Here is an 18,546-nt window from a genome sequence, read left to right on the forward strand (position 1 = left end):
TTAAAAGCAGCAATAAGGCAAGCTCTAAAACAAATTATTCTTCTATAAGGAACCATACATAAAGCAGAAAAAAGGAGCAACTAAGACAAACGTTGAAATGGAAAACTTCGGATGGCTATGAACCAGCAATGATCAATATATATTCAAAAACTCCATTAGAGCCCCAGATGCAAAAGTACAAACTTAACCTTAAAACTTGAATACTATAAAAAAAAGAAATAATTCATCAGTTCACAATTGAAAGTCGAAAAATCTGATTTTACATAACAAACTTTAGCAATAGAAATTCTTTCAAGAATTTATGAAAGCAATGATAAAAAATATTGGCAAAATAGAAATTATAGAAAAAAAGTATGAAATAAGATATGATCGAAAATAATGTTGACAAAAGAGGAAGCCTTTCTTATAAAAAAGCTATAATTTTCACCAGAGCTTCTTTTTGCCCAAATTAATTTTGTTAGTTTGCCCAAACCTATAATTTATTATAATATGCTAAAATGAAAGCATGAATGTAATGTTATCATATAGACGAATTCATCTCTTAATCTTAAGACTCTTAATGAAAATAAATAATTAAAAATTAATAAGAGCGGTTAAAAAAAGTTAACAGAAATTACTTAAAATAAATCAAAATACAACATTTTCGCACGATAAAAGCTTTCAAAAAATCGGATTAACTTTTTGAAATATAGATTATTAGTTCTGTAGATATAAAACTTTTTTACACATAGCTCAGACAGACATTAAAACGTTCAAAAACGAATTTTTCTTCCAAAGTTCTTTCAAAACGCATTAAAAATTAAAGAGAAAGAATAATCATCAGCGAAGAGGTGACAAAATTTAATATGCGTAAAAATGTGCATGAATAACTCGAATGAAATGTCTTCATTCATTTTAGACATTGCCATTGAAGTAAAATCTCTTATATTCAGCCAACTTTTATAGAAGTCATTTCCTTGTCATAAAAAAAAATTCTCGTCAATACAAAATAGAAACAAATCGAGAAGTAACTTAATTAACATAACATTCAATGCACGTTCAACTACTGACGACACAAAAAAGATCCATGGTTTTTGATTGCCATACTAATCAACGATATATATAAAGAGAAGCACAATTATTTTCGCAACTGTATTCAATTTAATTAAATCTCGTCAATGGGAGGATGAAACGACGAATGCGAATTTGGTTCTCCTCTACAAACGAAAATATGTTTATAATGAAATCATTCAAACCACACATGCATGGGAAAATTTTGGTGCGCATTACGAAGGGAAATTCATCAATTTAGGATAACTTAAGTGCATTTTTTTAAGCCAAATTTTCCTCAAAAACTTAAATTTAAAAAAAAAATTCTTAAATTTTTACCAAATTAATTTTTTTAAAAATAATTTATCGAATATTTGACGAAAAAAATTCTCAGACAGACAAAAAAATTGCAATTCTCTTCAGAAATCCTTGCACAAATGCATAAAAGGGGAAAAAGTTCGTTTTTCAATGCTTTCCGTACAGCAAAAATAATGAAATTGAATTAAATGAATGTCCATTCATGTGCCTTGCATAAAGAGTTAATTAATTAATCAACTGAAAAAGTTCATTCAGTAACTTTGAAAAAACTTTTTTTCATGTCTTTTGTTCAAAATGTAAAATTTTTGTGCAAGGGAAGTTTTTACATTTTGATATGTTCAACTCGAACAGGTGTCTTTCATCACAAAAAAAAAGATTTTAAAGACTTTTTTCACATAAATAAATAAATTAATTAAATTTCTATTTTAAGTCATTTTTCGTACTATTTTCCGCCAAAATCGGCAAAATATTCTCGTAAAACCAAATTCTGCTGTATTCCAAATGATTTCCGGGTGTTTCGAGCATTACAAGTTGCCCACTTTCCTTCATGGCTTTCAAGCCAAGACGATCTTCTTGATACAAAGGCATCTCTTCCATCGTCAAAAGTTCTTTATCTTGCCCGGGGCGATAATATCCGAACCATTGCGATTCACGTGGTTTTACAATCGAGTCGTTACCAAATTTAACCAACACTAATTTGTTCAGAGATTTTAAACGTTTCACATAAACTTCGTTAATTTCATTCTCATTGTTGACATCCGCGAGAAAAGTGCTGTATTTTCGATATTTGTCTTCGTGCAAGGGATCATGCCAATACGTTGCTTGAACAAGAAGCTTTTGAACCCATCCATAGTAAGCTCCGTGATTCAAAAGACTTCGAAAGAAGGAGCAACGATTTTTGTCTTCGCAATTTGGAAGACCGAAAACTCCCTGATGAGGCGATCCAAGCGTTATGAGATTGATCATCTTCAGTGTTGAACATTGTTGTTGAAGAGCACGACTGAAAAAAAAAATGAAAGAATTGATTGAAAAGAGGAATTGAGAAAAAATGTTGACGTAAATTACAAGAATAAACCGCCTTGCGAGAATCCAATTCCATTGAATCCAGTTTGTAATTGTGTGTCATTAGCGATGATGTTGCATGCTTCCCTCACCTGAATAATTAAAAAGAAATAAAAAAAATAGATCAGGTTCAGGAATATTTTTTAACGAGAATTCAATAAAAAATTGATAATAAAAAAATAAATGAAGAAGATTACTTTAAATAATGCGAATTTTACAAGGGTTTGAGCGTATTTTAGACAACAATAATTAAAATTTAATTTAATTCAAAAAAAAAAATAAAATAAATTAAAAAAATTAAAATTATTTATCATAAAATTAACAAAAAAAAAAATATTTAAAGAAATTTAAAAAAAATTAAAAATAAATTTCTTATATTCGTCTATTTCTTAAATATTTTAAGAAAATTTAAAATTTTATTAATTTTTTTTAACTCATATTTATTTTGTTTTTAGTTTAAAATTTTTAAATAATTTTTTTTTATATTTTGAAAAAATTTTGACAGTAAGATGATAAAAAAATTCAAAAAATATTTTTTTATAAAATTTAATATTTTAAAAACTCATAAAAATTTTAAAACAAATTAAAAATTAAAAAAAAATAAATTTAATTAATTAAAATAAATAACTTGAAAATAATTAATAACAAATTGAAAAATAAAATTTTAAAGAATTTCTAAAAAAATTTTCGACTCAAATAATTTTTTTAAAATTAATTTTTTTTTACAAATTAAAATTTGAAGAAAATTCTTGGGTTTAGTTTTTCAAAGGTTTCAAGTCATGAAAAATTAAAAATAAATTTAAAAAAAATTATTTGAAAATAATTGAATATTTTAAATTAAAAAAATATTTTAATGTTTTTTTAAATAATTTAAAACTTTTAATTATTTTAAATTTATTTTATATTTTTTTAAGTAATTTAAAATTTTTAATTAAATTTATTTTAATTTTTTTTATAATTTTTAATATAAAAATAAATTTTAAAATATTTTTCTAAATTTTCAAAAAATTTTGGAAAATAATTTTTTTTTTCAAATTTTTTTTTTTTTTTTTTTTAGTATCAAAATACACACAAAACTCATCAAAACGCATAATTTAACAATTTATTTCCCCAAATCTCACATTAACCCATTTCAAACCTCAAACACAATTTTAATGACTTTCACTTCCTATTGAACAATTGAAAGGCTTCTTCACTCAATTCAACATTTTTCAGACAGACACCAAACAACTCAAAAACCGCTCTTACTCGACTTTCCCGTTAAAATGCACCAAAAATTCACGCGAATGTTGTCCAAGGTCACGCTGCCTGCCTCAGTTAATGCTGTTTTTTGATCGAGAGAAGGTAAACTAAAAATTTACGAAAACTCACCTGCTCCGTTGGATGAATGAAAAAACTCGAATCAATATCGCCATTTTTCGAGTCTCCCGTAATTTTGAGCGAAAGCACGTACACGCCTGGCATTTCCTCCTCCAACATTGTCTTGAAACGACCTAATTTTAAATTTTTTTTTAGGGAGTTACGTAAAACAAAAAAAAAATAAAAACGAACCTAAGCTGTTTGGCGAACAACAAGTGTCACCCATGCCGTGCCACAAAACCACAGGAAGCACTTGAGCTTTGACAAAACCGAGAATTGCGATGAAATTTAAGATTTTTACGAGTGACATGATTGAAATTTGTTGCGAGTCCGAGTGTTGCTGAGAAAGAACTGAATTTAATTTGAAGTAACGAGTAGTTGGTTTCGGACGAGAATGAATGAGAAAAGACACAAAGACTTGATTGTTCGAAGAAGATGAAAAAAGAAACAACAAGCTAACGGTTGTTTATTGAATTATTGATTTGTTTTTGCTTGGTTTGGATAAAAAAATTACTTTTGCATAGACTTTTTTTTGTTGTGTGTGAGAGAGATGGTGAAATTTCATCGCTACCGTTACCGGATGACGCGCCAATTTCATTTTCAACGCATTTCGTCGGCTTCTTTGTTGACCTTTGATAACAACAAAAATATTATTCTCTGTCAATTTCTGCAAATTTTACCTAAAAATGTCGAAAATATTAAAAATTTCATTAATTTTTGTCGTTTTTAGCCAAATAAAATGCGAATCTCCGGTCTTACCGATCGTTTTGTGGCACGGAATGGGAGATACTTGCTGTTTTCCCTTCAGTTTAGGTAAATTTCCGTAAAATTCTTTGTTTATTTTCATTTTTTTAAAAAATTTCTTTCATTTCAGGCCATTTTAAGAAGACTTTGGAAGCGGAAATCCCGAATGTGTATGTTCGTTCAATCGAAATCGGCGGAAATATCTTCAAGGATTTCGAGTCTGGCTATTTTATTCATCCCATGCATCAACTTGATCAAGTTTGTGAGTCACTGACTAAGGATCCGAAACTCAAAAATGGCTTTCATGCCGTCGGATTCTCCCAAGGAGGACTTTTTCTGTAAGAAAATTAAATTTTTAAAAAATATTTTTAAGATTTTAATGAAAATTTTTAATTTTAAGACGAACTTTGCAACAAAATTGCCCGGGTCCTCTACCAATGCGCAATTTAATTTCCTTCGGCGGACCTCAACAAGGCGTCTTTGGACTTCCAGCATGTCCTTCTCTCACGTCAAAAACTTGCGAATACCTCCGAGAATCGTTAAATTTCGCCGCTTACACGTCTTACATGCAAGATTATTTGGTTCAAGCAACGTACTGGCATGACCCGTTGCACGAAGAAAAATATCGGAATTTTAGTTCGTTTCTCGCGTACTTCAATGGCGAAACTTCAGTGACGTTCACAGAAGCGATTTATAATTTACAGCAGTTGCAAAAATTGGTGCTAGTTAAGTTTTTGAACGATACAATTGTGGTGCCGCGCGAATCAGAATGGTTCGGATTTTATCGTCCGGGACAAGATAAGGAAGTAGTTGGGATGGAGGAGACCCGTGTGTTCAAAGAAGATTTAATGGGATTGAAAAAAATGAAGGAAAATGGGCAACTTGTGATGTTGGCAACGGAAGGAGATCATTTGCAGTTCACCAAAGAGTGGTTTATGGAAAATATTTTGCCATATTTGAAGTAAAAGAAGATTGAAAAAAAAACAAATCAAAGATAAAATATAAATTTTATGATAAAAAAAATAATCAATAAAAAATATGCAAAAAAAAAAATTATTTAAAATTGTTTGAAAAATTTTATTTTTTTTTTTTGTTTTTCAAAAAATATCATTTTAATTTTTTTTAATGAAATTTGCTCATTAATTTTTTTTTTTTGGTCGTCAACTCAAAAAATTTTATAGAACAAATTCAAAATAAAAAAAATATCAATTTTTTTAGATCGAAAAAAAAAAATATTACGACAACACAAACAAATTTAAGAAATATTTTTTTTTTGTTTATTAAATTTTTAAATTGAGATTCAGTTAAAAATAAAAAAATTAAATTGGATCAAAATTTATTAAAAATAAAATTTAATTAAAAAAATTTTGAAAAATAAATTTAAAACTAAATACAATTTTAAAGTAATATAAATCAAAAAATTTAATTAAAAATTTAAAAAAATATTTTTTTCTTTAAAGTTTCATTTTCTTAATTTTTATTATTTTTTTTAAACTTGTTTTTTTTTTAATTTTTGTTTTTGTTAATTTTTTTTTTAAATGGCTATTAGAATTTTTATGAGTAATCTTATCATCATTTTTTGTTTTTATTTATTAATATCGAACAAGTTAAAATTTTTCGAAATTAAAAAAAGTGAAATTCATACAAAATATTTAAAAAATTAATTTTTAACAATTTGATTGGAAAAAAAAGAGTTAAGAAAATTAACATGTCAAAATTTGAAAATCGCGTAAATTCAAGAAAAAAATTAAAATAAAATTTATTAAAATTTATTTTAAAAAAATTATTTCTAAAAAAATTAATAAAAATTTGAAAAAATTTTTTTTTTTAAATAGAAAGGCTTGAAATTGAAATTGACAAACCTTATCAAAAAATTACCATTTCAAAATTTGAAAATCGCCTTATAGCTAATTCAAGAAAAAAATTAAAATAAAATTATTTCTAAAAAAATTAATAAAAATTTTAAAAAATATTTTTTTTTTAAATAGAAAGGCTTGAAATTGAAATTGACAAATCTTACCAAATTTGCCTAATTTTTTTTATTGAAACTTGTTAAATATTTAAATAAAATTAAAAAAAATTTGAAAATAAAATTTTTTAAATTTTATTTTAAATCAAAAGCGAATAAAAAATAATTATTTGAATTTCTTAAAATTTAAAAAAAAAATTAAAAAAAATTAAAAAAAAAAAAAAATTAAATAAAAAAAAAAATTAAAAAATTAAAAAAAAATTTTAAAAAATTAATAAAAAATTGAAAAAATATTTTTTTTTAAATAAAAATGCTTGAAGTTGAAATTGACAAATCTTATTATTTTAATTTTTATTTTATTTAAATTTAAAAAAAATGTTTTTGAAAAAAATTAATTTCAAATAATTGAAATAAATTTGAAAAGACTAAATTTTATTATTATTTTTTTTTTAATTTATCAAAATCGAATAAAAAATAATTATTCGAATTTCTTAAAAATAAAAAAAAAAAATATATTTAAAAAAAATCTTTTTTTTTTGTTTTTGAAAATTAAAATTCTAAAAACTAAAATTTGAAAATCGCTTTCTCGCTAATTCAAGAAAAAAAACAAAACAAATTTTTTAAAACTTTTCGTCTTTTTTATTAATTTTATTTAAATTTGATAACGATACAACACCAAATAATTGCATTGATTTTATTTTTATTTAATAGTAATAACAACTTTTTGAGCGTTTTGTGGGCGTAATAAGTAAGCATTTAAAAGGTATAATTAATTCACTTTTTAATTTTATTTTTAGTTAATCTCTTTTTCTCACGGTTCATGCAACTTCACAAACGCCTCCAACGACCTCGGAATTTGATTTTTATACGGGATTTTGAACTTGGCGATGATTGTAGCGGACAAACACTTGAGCGACAAATAGTTCAAAAAGTTTATCTGATTATTTGGATTTGTTCTGATATATTGCAGCGGCGTCACGGGCTTCTCTTCGTGACTCGGGCAATTCGGGCAGTCAATATGTCCTCCGGAATCGAGAATCGTTTGAATTAGCTCCACGTCAAAGTTATACGGAGCACATGCGATTAGCAAGGGGGTTGATTTGGACTTGTTTGTGGCATTTACTTCGGCGCCGCATCGCAAAAGAGTCGAACAACATCGATATTTGGGAAAATTGACCTCAGATGTGGTTCGTCGGTGAAATAAGCACTTTTGATGACATTCAAACGGGACACTACCAAATGCAGGAGCGTGTCATCGCACGAACTACGAGTATTTTTAACGATTTTAGCGACACTTTTGTGAACAGCTTCCTTTTCTTCGTCCGTTTGGGCTGTTTGAAGCAACAAATACAGCAAATGCGTGAGACATTTTAAAATTCTGTCGAAATTTTCTTGTTGTTTCTTGTAAATCGGTCGAATTTGGAGTAAATTCTTCGCTTGTTCGATATCTCGGGTCAGCAGAACGAACATATTATAGACATCGGTGAAGCGGGGAAGGTTCATGTCATGCGGGACGACTTCCAAATTACGATCGATCAAATCCAGCATGAGCCGGACAATCGCCTGAGCCGTAAAACAAGTGTCCGAATACAAAATTGTGTATTTTTCGACGCGAACTTCCAAAACTAGCAGCCACAGGTCGATGCATCGCTGAAATTGGAGACTATCGGCATACGAGGCGCCCCGAAACATCAACCGGAAAAGTGTGTCTTTGTGCTGAATGCCCAAAATTCGTTCGCAAATCATCAAACTTTGGATCCGCATCGCATCGACATCTGTCGCGAGCTCTTCCAACTCGTCCAGCGTCGTGAATTCCTCTTGCATGAGGTACGCGGGTCTCTTTGGGATCCGTGGCAACTTTTCCACACGTGAATTTGTCACATTTTGATGCCGAATGTGGTAAGCCAGGCGCCAATGGAGGATGCAAACACGCGTTTCGTTGTGTTCATCGAGGAATGTGCTGCCGATGAGTTCGTGCGCCGACGCCAACCGATCCAACGGGTACTCGATCCGCGATTTGAGGTAATCGAAAATGTTGTGAGCTCCTTTCAGGCAGCTCGTTTGCAGCGCATCGTCGCCATAACGGGACTTGGCAAAGGGATCTGCGCCATTTTCCAGCAGCAGCTGCACCGTTTCCAAGCGATGTTCTTGAATCGCGTAATGAAGGGCAGTTTTATGCTGAATATCTTTGGCATTCACGTCGACTCCCTTCGAGATGAGATACGAACACAGCTCGACACTTTGCACGGAATTTATCAAACACGTGCCGCCATTTTGGTTGGGGCGCCGAATATCCGCGCCATTTTCGCACAAAAACTTGACAATATCGATATTGGTCATGAAACAAGCGCTGCGCACGGGAGTCGAGCCCGTATCGGACAAAGCATTGATATTCGCTCCCAGTCTGACGAGACACTTGACAACTGGCAAATTTCCCGCGACACTCGAACACCAAAGCGGCGTCACCGTATGTTTGCTCCGATCTTCGCTCACTTCGTACAATCCGCGCTGCTCCAAGGGCGCATCACAAACGGTACTCAAATACTCCACAAGTTCGACATTTCCGCGTTTGCAGGCGATAAACAGCGGGGCGCATCCATCTTTTGTGTAACTCACGATCAGACGACGGGTTTCGCGACTCAAACTCTCCAAACGGTCCCGCAGTGATTTTTTGATGAGCGAAGTTGCACTTTTACATTCGGAAATTAGCTCGTGCGAGAGTTTTGAGGTTTCTGCACGACTCGACAACTCCGTTACGGGACTCGGGAGATTCGTGTAGCGACTCATTGCACATCAGACAGAAATTTTTGGGGGTTTTTTCTGATTTTCGTAGCCAGTTGGTTGGATTCTTTGTTGTTGTCCTTCTAATGAAATTAGTTTTTTTTTCTTCGCTCGTATAAATAAACAATTCCGTTTGCATGTCATTTCATGGAAAAATTTCAGGGGCGGAATGAGGTTGAGGGATTTTAACAAGGGCACAAATTTTAAAGTTTTGTCAAAAAAACATTTTTTTTACATTTTTAAAGAATTTAAAAAAGAATTAAAAAAATTCCTTTGACTTTTTTAAAAAATTTGATTTTTTTTTTTGATTTCTAATTTTGGAAAAAAATTAAAAAATTTTTTAAAAATGAAAAATAAGTTGCAAAAAGTGTTAAAAAAAAATTGAACATGAAATTAACTTTCTTTTTAAAATATTTTGAAAAAAAAATAAAAAAAAATTTAAATTAAAAATAATTATTTATTTATAAAAAAAATAATTTTGAACTAAAAGCTTGTACCTAACAATTTTTTTTTATTTTTTATTAATTTTTTTTATACAAGTTATTTGCAAAATATTAAAATTGTCAAACAAAAATTGAAAAACTTTAGCTTTCAAATTATCTTTAGAATGCATAATTATTCAATTTTAGCTTTGAAACCCATCAAAAGTTGGTTGAAAATTGACTTGAGAAAAAAAGTACGATTTTTGCTCCTCATATGATAAAATCGTACTTTTTTTTATTTCATCAAAAATCGATCAGATATCAATGGAAATCGACTTTAGAATGAATATTTATTAAATTTTAGCTTTGAAACCCATCAAAAGTTGGTTGAAAATTGACTTGAGAAAAAAAGTACGATTTTTGCTCCTCATATGATAAAATCGTACTTTTTTTTATTTCATCAAAAATCGATCTGATATCAATGGAAATCAACTTTACAATGAATATTTATTAAATTTTAGCTTTAAAACCCATCAAAAGTTGGTTGAAAATTGACTTGAGAAAAAAAGTACGATTTTTGCTCCTCATATGATAAAATCGTACTTTTTTTTATTTCATCAAAAATCGATCAGATATCAATGGAAATCAACTTTAGAATGAATATTTATTAAATTTTAGCTTTGAAACCCATCAAAAGTTGGTTGAAAATTGACTTGAGAAAAAAAGTACGATTTTTGCTCCTCATATGATAAAATCGTACTTTTTTTTATTTCATCAAAAATCGATCAGATAGCAATGGAAATCGACTTTAGAATGAATATTTATTAAATTTTAGCTTTGAAACCCATCAAAAGTTGGTTGAAAATTGACTTGAGAAAAAAAGTACGATTTTTGCTCCTCATATGATAAAATCGTACTTTTTTTTATTTCATCAAAAATCGATCAGATAGCAATGGAAATCGACTTTAGAATGAATATTTATTAAATTTTAGCTTTGAAACCCATCAAAAGTTGGTTGAAAATTGACTTGAGAAAAAAAGTACGATTTTTGCTCCTCATATGATAAAATCGTACTTTTTTTTATTTCATCAAAAATCGATCAGATAGCAATGGAAATCGACTTTAGAATGAATATTTATTAAATTTTAGCTTTGAAACCCATCAAAAGTTGGTTGAAAATTGACTTGAGAAAAAAAGTACGATTTTTGCTCCTCATATGATAAAATCGTACTTTTTTTTATTTCATCAAAAATCGATCAGATAGCAATGGAAATCGACTTTAGAATGAATATTTATTAAATTTTAGCTTTGAAACCCATCAAAAATTGACTTGAGGAAAAAAGTACGATTTTTGCTCCTCATATGATAAAATCGTACTTTTTTTTTTTATTTCATCAAAAATCGATCTGAAACCCATCAAAAGTTGGTTGAAAATTGACTTGAGAAAAAAAGTACGATTTTTGCTCCTCATATGATAAAATCGTACTTTTTTTTATTTCATCAAAAATCGACCTGATAGCAATGGAAATCGACTTTAGAATGAATATTTATTAAATTTTAGCTTTGAAACCCATCAAAAGTTGGTTGAAAATTGACTTGAGAAAAAAAGTACGATTTTTGCTCCTCATATGATAAAATCGTACTTTTTTTTATTTCATCAAAAATCGATCAGATAGCAATGGAAATCGACTTTAGAATGAATATTTATTAAATTTTAGCTTTGAAACCCATCAAAAGTTGGTTGAAAATTGACTTGAGAAAAAAAGTACGATTTTTGCTCCTCATATGATAAAATCGTACTTTTTTTTATTTCATCAAAAATCGATCAGATAGCAATGGAAATCGACTTTAGAATGAATATTTATTAAATTTTAGCTTTGAAACCCATCAAAAGTTGGTTGAAAATTGACTTGAGAAAAAAGTACTATTTTTGCTCCTCATTTGATAAAATAGTACTTTTTTTTATTTCATCAAAAATCGATCAGATAGCAATGGAAATCGACTTTAGAATGAATATTTATTAAATTTTAGCTTTGAAACCCATCAAAAGTTGGTTGAAAATTGACTTGAGAAAAAAAGTACGATTTTTGCTCCTCATATGATAAAATCGTACTTTTTTTTATTTCATCAAAAATCGATCAGATAGCAATGGAAATTAACTTTAGAATGAATATTTATTAAATTTTAGCTTTGAAACCCATCAAAAGTTGGTTGAAAATTGACTTGAGAAAAAAAGTACGATTTTTGCTCCTCATATGATAAAATCGTACTTTTTTTTATTTCATCAAAAATCGATCAGATAGCAATGGAAATCAACTTTAGAATGAATATTTATTAAATTTTAGCTTTGAAACCCATCAAAAGTTGGTTGAAAATTGACTTGAGAAAAAAAGTACGATTTTTGCTCCTCATATGATAAAATCGTACTTTTTTTTATTTCATCAAAAATCGATCAGATAGCAATGGAAATCGACTTTAGAATGAATATTTATTAAATTTTAGCTTTGAAACCCATCAAAAGTTGGTTGAAAATTGACTTGAGAAAAAAAGTACGATTTTTGCTCCTCATATGATAAAATCGTACTTTTTTTTATTTCATCAAAAATCGATCAGATAGCAATGGAAATCGACTTTAGAATGAATATTTATTAAATTTTAGCTTTGAAACCCATCAAAAGTTGGTTGAAAATTGACTTGAGAAAAAAAGTACGATTTTTGCTCCTCATATGATAAAATCGTACTTTTTTTTATTTCATCAAAAATCGATCAGATAGCAATGGAAATCGACTTTAGAATGAATATTTATTAAATTTTAGCTTTGAAACCCATCAAAAGTTGGTTGAAAATTGACTTGAGAAAAAAAAAGTACGATTTTTGCTCCTCATATGATAAAATCGTACTTTTTTTTATTTCATCAAAAATCGATCAGATAGCAATGGAAATCGACTTTAGAATGAATATTTATTAAATTTTAGCTTTGAAACCCATCAAAAGTTGGTTGAAAATTGACTTGAGAAAAAAGTACGATTTTTGCTCCTCATATGATAAAATCGTACTTTTTTTTATTTCATCAAAAATCGATCAGATAGCAATGGAAATTAACTTTAGAATGAATATTTATTAAATTTTAGCTTTGAAACCCATCAAAAGTTGGTTGAAAATTGACTTGAGAAAAAAAGTACGATTTTTGCTCCTCATATGATAAAATCGTACTTTTTTTTATTTCATCAAAAATCGATCAGATAGCAATGGAAATCGACTTTAGAATGAATATTTATTAATTTTAGCTTTGAAACCCATCAAAAGTTGGTTGAAAATTGACTTGAGAAAAAAGTACGATTTTTGCTCCTCATATGATAAAATCGTACTTTTTTTTATTTCATCAAAAATCGATCAGATAGCAATGGAAATCGACTTTAGAATGAATATTTATTAAATTTTAGCTTTGAAACCCATCAAAAGTTGGTTGAAAATTGACTTGAGAAAAAAAGTACGATTTTTGCTCCTCATATGATAAAATCGTACTTTTTTTTATTTCATCAAAAATCGATCAGATAGCAATGGAAATCGACTTTAGAATGAATATTTATTAAATTTTAGCTTTGAAACCCATCAAAAGTTGGTTGAAAATTGACTTGAGAAAAAAAGTACGATTTTTGCTCCTCATATGATAAAATCGTACTTTTTTTTATTTCATCAAAAATCGATCAGATAGCAATGGAAATCGACTTTAGAATGCATACTTATTTAATTTTAGCTTTGAAACCCATCAAAAGTTGGTTGAAAATTGACTTGAGAAAAAAAGTACGATTTTTGCTCCTCATATGATAAATTCGTACTTTTTTTTATTTCATCAAAAATCGATCAGATAGCAATGGAAATCGACTTTAGAATGAATATTTATTAAATTTTAGCTTTGAAACCCATCAAAAGTTGGTTGAAAATTGACTTGAGAAAAAAAGTACGATTTTTGCTCCTCATATGATAAAATCGTACTTTTTTTTATTTGAAAAAGTACGATTTTTGCTCCTCATATGATAAAATCGTACTTTTTTTTTATTTCATCAAAAATCGATCAGATATCAATGGAAATCATCTTTAGAATGAATATTTATTAAATTTTAGCTTTGAAACCCATCAAAAGTTGGTTGAAAATTGACTTGAGAAAAAAAGTACGATTTTTGCTCCTCATATGATAAAATCGTACTTTTTTTTATTTCATCAAAAATCGATCAGATAGCAATGGAAATCGACTTTAGAATGAATATTTATTAATTTTAGCTTTGAAACCCATCAAAAGTTGGTTGAAAATTGACTTGAGAAAAAAAGTACGATTTTTGCTCCTCATATGATAAAATCGTACTTTTTTTTATTTCATCAAAAATCGATCAGATAGCAATGGAAATCGACTTTAGAATGAATATTTATTAAATTTTAGCTTTGAAACCCATCAAAAGTTGGTTGAAAATTGACTTGAGAAAAAAAGTACGATTTTTGCTCCTCATATGATAAAATCGTACTTTTTTTTATTTCATCAAAAATCGATCAGATAGCAATGGAAATCAACTTTAGAATGCATACTTATTTAATTTTAGCTTTGAAACCCATCAAAAGTTGGTTGAAAATTGACTTGAGAAAAAAGTACGATTTTTGCTCCTCATATGATAAAATCGTACTTTTTTTTATTTCATCAAAAATCGATCAGATAGCAATGGAAATCGACTTTAGAATGAATATTTATTAAATTTTAGCTTTGAAACCCATCAAAAGTTGGTTGAAAATTGACTTGAGAAAAAAAGTACGATTTTTGCTCCTCATATGATAAAATCGTACTTTTTTTTATTTCATCAAAAATCGATCAGATAGCAATGGAAATCGACTTTAGAATGAATATTTATTAAATTTTAGCTTTGAAACCCATCAAAAGTTGGTTGAAAATTGACTTGAGAAAAAAAGTACGATTTTGGCTCCTCATATGATAAAATCGTACTTTTTTTTATTTCATCAAAAATCGATCAGATAGCAATGGAAATCGACTTTAGAATGAATATTTATTAAATTTTAGCTTTGAAACCCATCAAAAGTTGGTTGAAAATTGACTTGAGAAAAAAAGTACGATTTTTGCTCCTCATATGATAAAATCGTACTTTTTTTTATTTCATCAAAAATCGATCAGATAGCAATGGAAATCAACTTTAGAATGAATATTTATTAAATTTTAGCTTTGAAACCCATCAAAAGTTGGTTGAAAATTGACTTGAGAAAAAAAGTACGATTTTTGCTCCTCATATGATAAAATCGTACTTTTTTTTATTTCATCAAAAATCGATCAGATAGCAATGGAAATCGACTTTAGAATGAATATTTATTAAATTTTAGCTTTGAAACCCATCAAAAGTTGGTTGAAAATTGACTTGAGAAAAAAAGTACGATTTTTGCTCCTCATATGATAAAATCGTACTTTTTTTTATTTCATCAAAAATCGATCAGATAGCAATGGAAATTAACTTTAGAATGAATATTTATTAAATTTTAGCTTTGAAACCCATCAAAAGTTGGTTGAAAATTGACTTATTAAATTTTAGCTTTGAAACCCATCAAAAATTGACTTGAGGAAAAAAGTACGATTTTTGCTCCTCATATGATAAAATCGTACTTTTTTTTTTTCATCAAAAATCGATCAGATATCAATGGAAATCGACTTTAGAATGAATATTTTAGAAAATTTTAGCTTTGAAACCCATCAAAAGTTGGTTGAAAATTGACTTAAAATAAAATGATCAAAAATCGATCAGATAGCAATGGAAAAACTTTAGTATGAATATTTATTAACTCTTAGCTTTGAAATGCATCAAAATTTGGTTGAAAATTGACTTGAGAAAAAAATACGATTTTTGCTCCTCATATGATAAAATCGTACTTTTTTTTATTTCATCAAAAATCGATCAGATAGCAATGGAAATCGACTTTAGAATGAATATTTATTAAATTTTAGCTTTGAAACCCATCAAAAGTTGGTTGAAAATTGACTTGAGAAAAAAAGTACGATTTTTGCTCCTCATATGATAAAATCGTACTTTTTTTTATTTCATCAAAAATCGATCAGATATCAATAGAAATTAACTTTAGAATGAATATTTATTAATTTTAGCTTTGAAACCCATCAAAAGTTGGTTGAAAATTGACTTGAGAAAAAAAGTACGATTTTTGTTCCTCATATGATAAAATCGTACTTTTTTTTATTTCATCAAAAATCGATCAGATATCAATGGAAATCAACTTTAGAATGAATATTTATTAACTTTTAGCTTTGAAACCCATCAAAAGTTGGTTGAAAATTGACTTGAGAAAAAAAGTACGATTTTTGCTCCTCATATGATAAAATCGTACTTTTTTTTTTTTCATCAAAAATCGATCAGATATCAATGGAAATCGACTTTAGAATGAATATTTATTAAATTTTAGCTTTGAAACCCATCAAAAGTTGGTTGAAAATTGACTTGAGAAAAAAAGTACGATTTTTGCTCCTCATATGATAAAATCGTACTTTTTTTTATTTCATCAAAAATCGATCAGATATCAATGGAAATTAACTTAGAATGAATATTTATTCAATTTTAGCTTTGAAACCCATCAAAAGTTGGTTGAAAATTGACTTGAGAAAAAAAGTACGATTTTTGCTCCTCATATGATAAAATCGTACTTTTTTTTATTTCATCAAAAATCGATCAGATAGCAATGGAAATTAACTTTAGAATGAATATTTATTAAATTTTAGCTTTGAAACCCATCAAAAGTTGGTTGAAAATTGACTTGAGAAAAAAAGTACGATTTTTGCTCCTCATATGATAAAATCGTACTTTTTTTTATTTCATCAAAAATCGATCAGATAGCAATGGAAATCGACTTTAGAATGAATATTTAATTAATTTTAGCTTTGAAACCCATCAAAAGTTGGTTGAAAATTGACTTGAGAAAAAAAGTACGATTTTTGCTCCTCATATGATAAAATCGTACTTTTTTTTATTTCATCAAAAATCGATCAGATAGCAATGGAAATCGACTTTAGAATGAATATTTATTAAATTTTAGCTTTGAAACCCATCAAAAGTTGGTTGAAAATTGACTTGAGAAAAAAAGTACGATTTTTGCTCCTCATATGATAAAATCGTACTTTTTTTTATTTCATCAAAAATCGATCGACTCAGATAGAAGATAAATTTTAGCAAGTTGGTTGAAAATGACTTGAGAAAAAAAACGATTTTTTTCATATGAATGCTTTAGAATATATTTATTAATTTTAGCTTTGAAACCCATCAAAAGTTGGTTGAAAATTGACTTGAGAAAAAAAGTACGATTTTTGCTCCTCATATGATAAAATCGTACTTTTTTTTATTTCATCAAAAATCGATCAGATATCAATGGAAATTAACTTTAGAATGCATATTTAATTAATTTTAGCTTTGAAACCCATCAAAAGTTGGTTGAAAATTGACTTGAGAAAAAAAGTACGATTTTTGCTCCTCATATGATAAAATCGTACTTTTTTTTATTTCATCAAAAATCGATCAGATAGCAATGGAAATCATCTTTAGAATGAATATTTATTAATTTTAGCTTTGAAACCCATCAAAAGTTGGTTGAAAATTGACTTGAGAAAAAAAGTACGATTTTTGCTCCTCATATGATAAAATCGTACTTTTTTTTATTTCATCAAAAATCGATCAGATATCAATGGAAATTATCTTTAGAATGCATAATTATTCTAACTGAACGAAAAGTTCTTTAATTATTTTCGAAAAATATGAATTTTCTATTATTTTCAATGAATTTATGTTTTTTTTTCATTATTTAGTTAAAAATTTCATCAAAAATTAAAATCTTTGGCTTATTTTCAAAATTTAAAAAAAAATCGATTAAAATTTAATTTTCGAAAAAAAAAATAGGAAATTAACGACATTTAATTTTAGAGAAAGTAGATAAATAGAAAAATTGATTTTGAAATTAGAAAAAAAATTATATAAAAAAATAGAAAAAATTTTAAATTTTAAAAATAAAAAAAATCGAATACAAAAATTTTGAATTGAAAAAAAAAATTTTTTTTAAATAATTTTTTTTAATAAAAATTTAAAAATAATTAAATAAATAAAAATTAAATTAAATGAAAAGTTGAATATTTTAACATTTTTTTAAAATATCCAAACACTCAAATTTTTTTAAAAATTGCCCCATTCATTAATTTCCCCCTTATCCGGCTCTGCTTCAAATTTGACGTTTTACGTCATCCGAAAACTCAAAAATCGAGTCATAACAACAACAAAACAATCCACTCCCACGACAAAATCGATCCAACAACTTTTCAGCCATCAGGAAAAAATTTCCCGTGAAAAATGTCACAAGAAGTCGAAGACACACTAAAACGCATCCAATCGCACAAGGGCGTCGTCGGCACAATTGTCGTCAACAACGAGGGCATTCCGGTGAAAAGTACGCTCGATAATACGTCAACGGTGCAATATGCGGGTCTCCTCAGTCAATTATCGGACAAGGCACGCTCCGTGGTACGAGATTTGGACCCGTCGAACGATCTGACATTCCTTCGTGTGCGTTCCAAGAAACACGAGATCATGGTAGCGCCCGACAAAGACTTCATCCTTATTGTGATTCAGAACCCCACGGATTAGATTTGAACATTTTTTCGAAAAAAAAATTTTTTTTTGGATCCTTGATGGATGAAACTCACTAATTTGTATTATTATTTAAGAAAATATCGATTTTTTTCGCATTAAAATCATAAAAAATTAATTTTGAAAAAAATAAATTATTTTGAAAGAAAAAAAATTACTTGTCAATTATCAGCTG

The 18,546-nt window shown here is 27.9% G+C and overlaps 4 protein-coding genes across 4 annotated transcripts; 2 read left to right on the forward strand and 2 right to left on the reverse strand.

Annotated features, from left to right (window-relative positions):
- Positions 1–1,767: 1,767 nt before the first annotated feature.
- LOC134833895 (palmitoyl-protein thioesterase 1-like) lies at positions 1,768–4,078 on the reverse strand. Its single transcript, XM_063848383.1, has 4 exons — positions 3,961–4,078; positions 3,781–3,902; positions 2,413–2,501; positions 1,768–2,347 (listed from the first exon to the last, which is right to left on the reverse strand). Exons 1-4 carry the CDS (start codon positions 4,076–4,078, stop codon positions 1,768–1,770), a joined length of 909 nt encoding a protein of 302 aa, XP_063704453.1.
- A 326-nt stretch (positions 4,079–4,404) lies between these two features.
- Positions 4,405–5,549, forward strand: LOC134834454 (palmitoyl-protein thioesterase 1). The gene is made up of 3 exons (XM_063849144.1): positions 4,405–4,581; positions 4,643–4,850; positions 4,913–5,549. Exons 1-3 carry the CDS (start codon positions 4,455–4,457, stop codon positions 5,475–5,477), a joined length of 900 nt encoding a protein of 299 aa, XP_063705214.1. The 5' UTR covers positions 4,405–4,454; the 3' UTR covers positions 5,478–5,549.
- Positions 5,550–7,284: 1,735 nt separating this feature from the next.
- Positions 7,285–9,361, reverse strand: LOC134833869 (protein fem-1 homolog A). Its single transcript, XM_063848351.1, is given in 2 exon segments — positions 7,285–7,627; positions 7,630–9,361. Coding segments are annotated over 2 exon segments (1,974 nt in total). The 5' UTR covers positions 9,269–9,361; the 3' UTR covers positions 7,285–7,292.
- Positions 9,362–17,960: 8,599 nt separating this feature from the next.
- On the forward strand, positions 17,961–18,507 carry LOC134835939 (dynein light chain roadblock-type 2). The gene has a single exon (XM_063850972.1). It carries the CDS (start codon positions 18,075–18,077, stop codon positions 18,366–18,368), a length of 294 nt encoding a protein of 97 aa, XP_063707042.1. The 5' UTR covers positions 17,961–18,074; the 3' UTR covers positions 18,369–18,507.
- Positions 18,508–18,546: the final 39 nt, after the last annotated feature.

The sequence above is a fragment of the Culicoides brevitarsis genome, chromosome 3, assembly GCF_036172545.1.
Source record: "Culicoides brevitarsis isolate CSIRO-B50_1 chromosome 3, AGI_CSIRO_Cbre_v1, whole genome shotgun sequence".
In the NCBI taxonomy this organism is placed as follows: domain Eukaryota; kingdom Metazoa; phylum Arthropoda; class Insecta; order Diptera; family Ceratopogonidae; genus Culicoides; species Culicoides brevitarsis.

What these genes read in the sequence shown, in the direction of transcription:
- LOC134833895 (XM_063848383.1), bottom strand. Translation starts at nt 4,078, where the DNA reads ATGTCACTCGTAAAAATCTTAAATTTCATCGCAATTCTCGGTTTTGTC. An exon ending in TTGTTCGCCAAACAGCTTAG is followed by an intron (nt 3,903 to 3,960) that starts GTTCGTTTTTAT and finishes ATTTAAAATTAG; the next exon opens with GTCGTTTCAAGACAATGTTG. An exon ending in TCATTCATCCAACGGAGCAG is followed by an intron (nt 2,502 to 3,780) that starts GTGAGTTTTCGT and finishes TTAATTATTCAG; the next exon opens with GTGAGGGAAGCATGCAACAT.
- LOC134834454 (XM_063849144.1), top strand. Translation starts at nt 4,455, where the DNA reads ATGTCGAAAATATTAAAAATTTCATTAATTTTTGTCGTTTTTAGCCAA. An exon ending in CTGTTTTCCCTTCAGTTTAG is followed by an intron (nt 4,582 to 4,642) that starts GTAAATTTCCGT and finishes CTTTCATTTCAG; the next exon opens with GCCATTTTAAGAAGACTTTG. An exon ending in TCCCAAGGAGGACTTTTTCT is followed by an intron (nt 4,851 to 4,912) that starts GTAAGAAAATTA and finishes TTTAATTTTAAG; the next exon opens with ACGAACTTTGCAACAAAATT.
- LOC134835939 (XM_063850972.1), top strand. Translation starts at nt 18,075, where the DNA reads ATGTCACAAGAAGTCGAAGACACACTAAAACGCATCCAATCGCACAAG.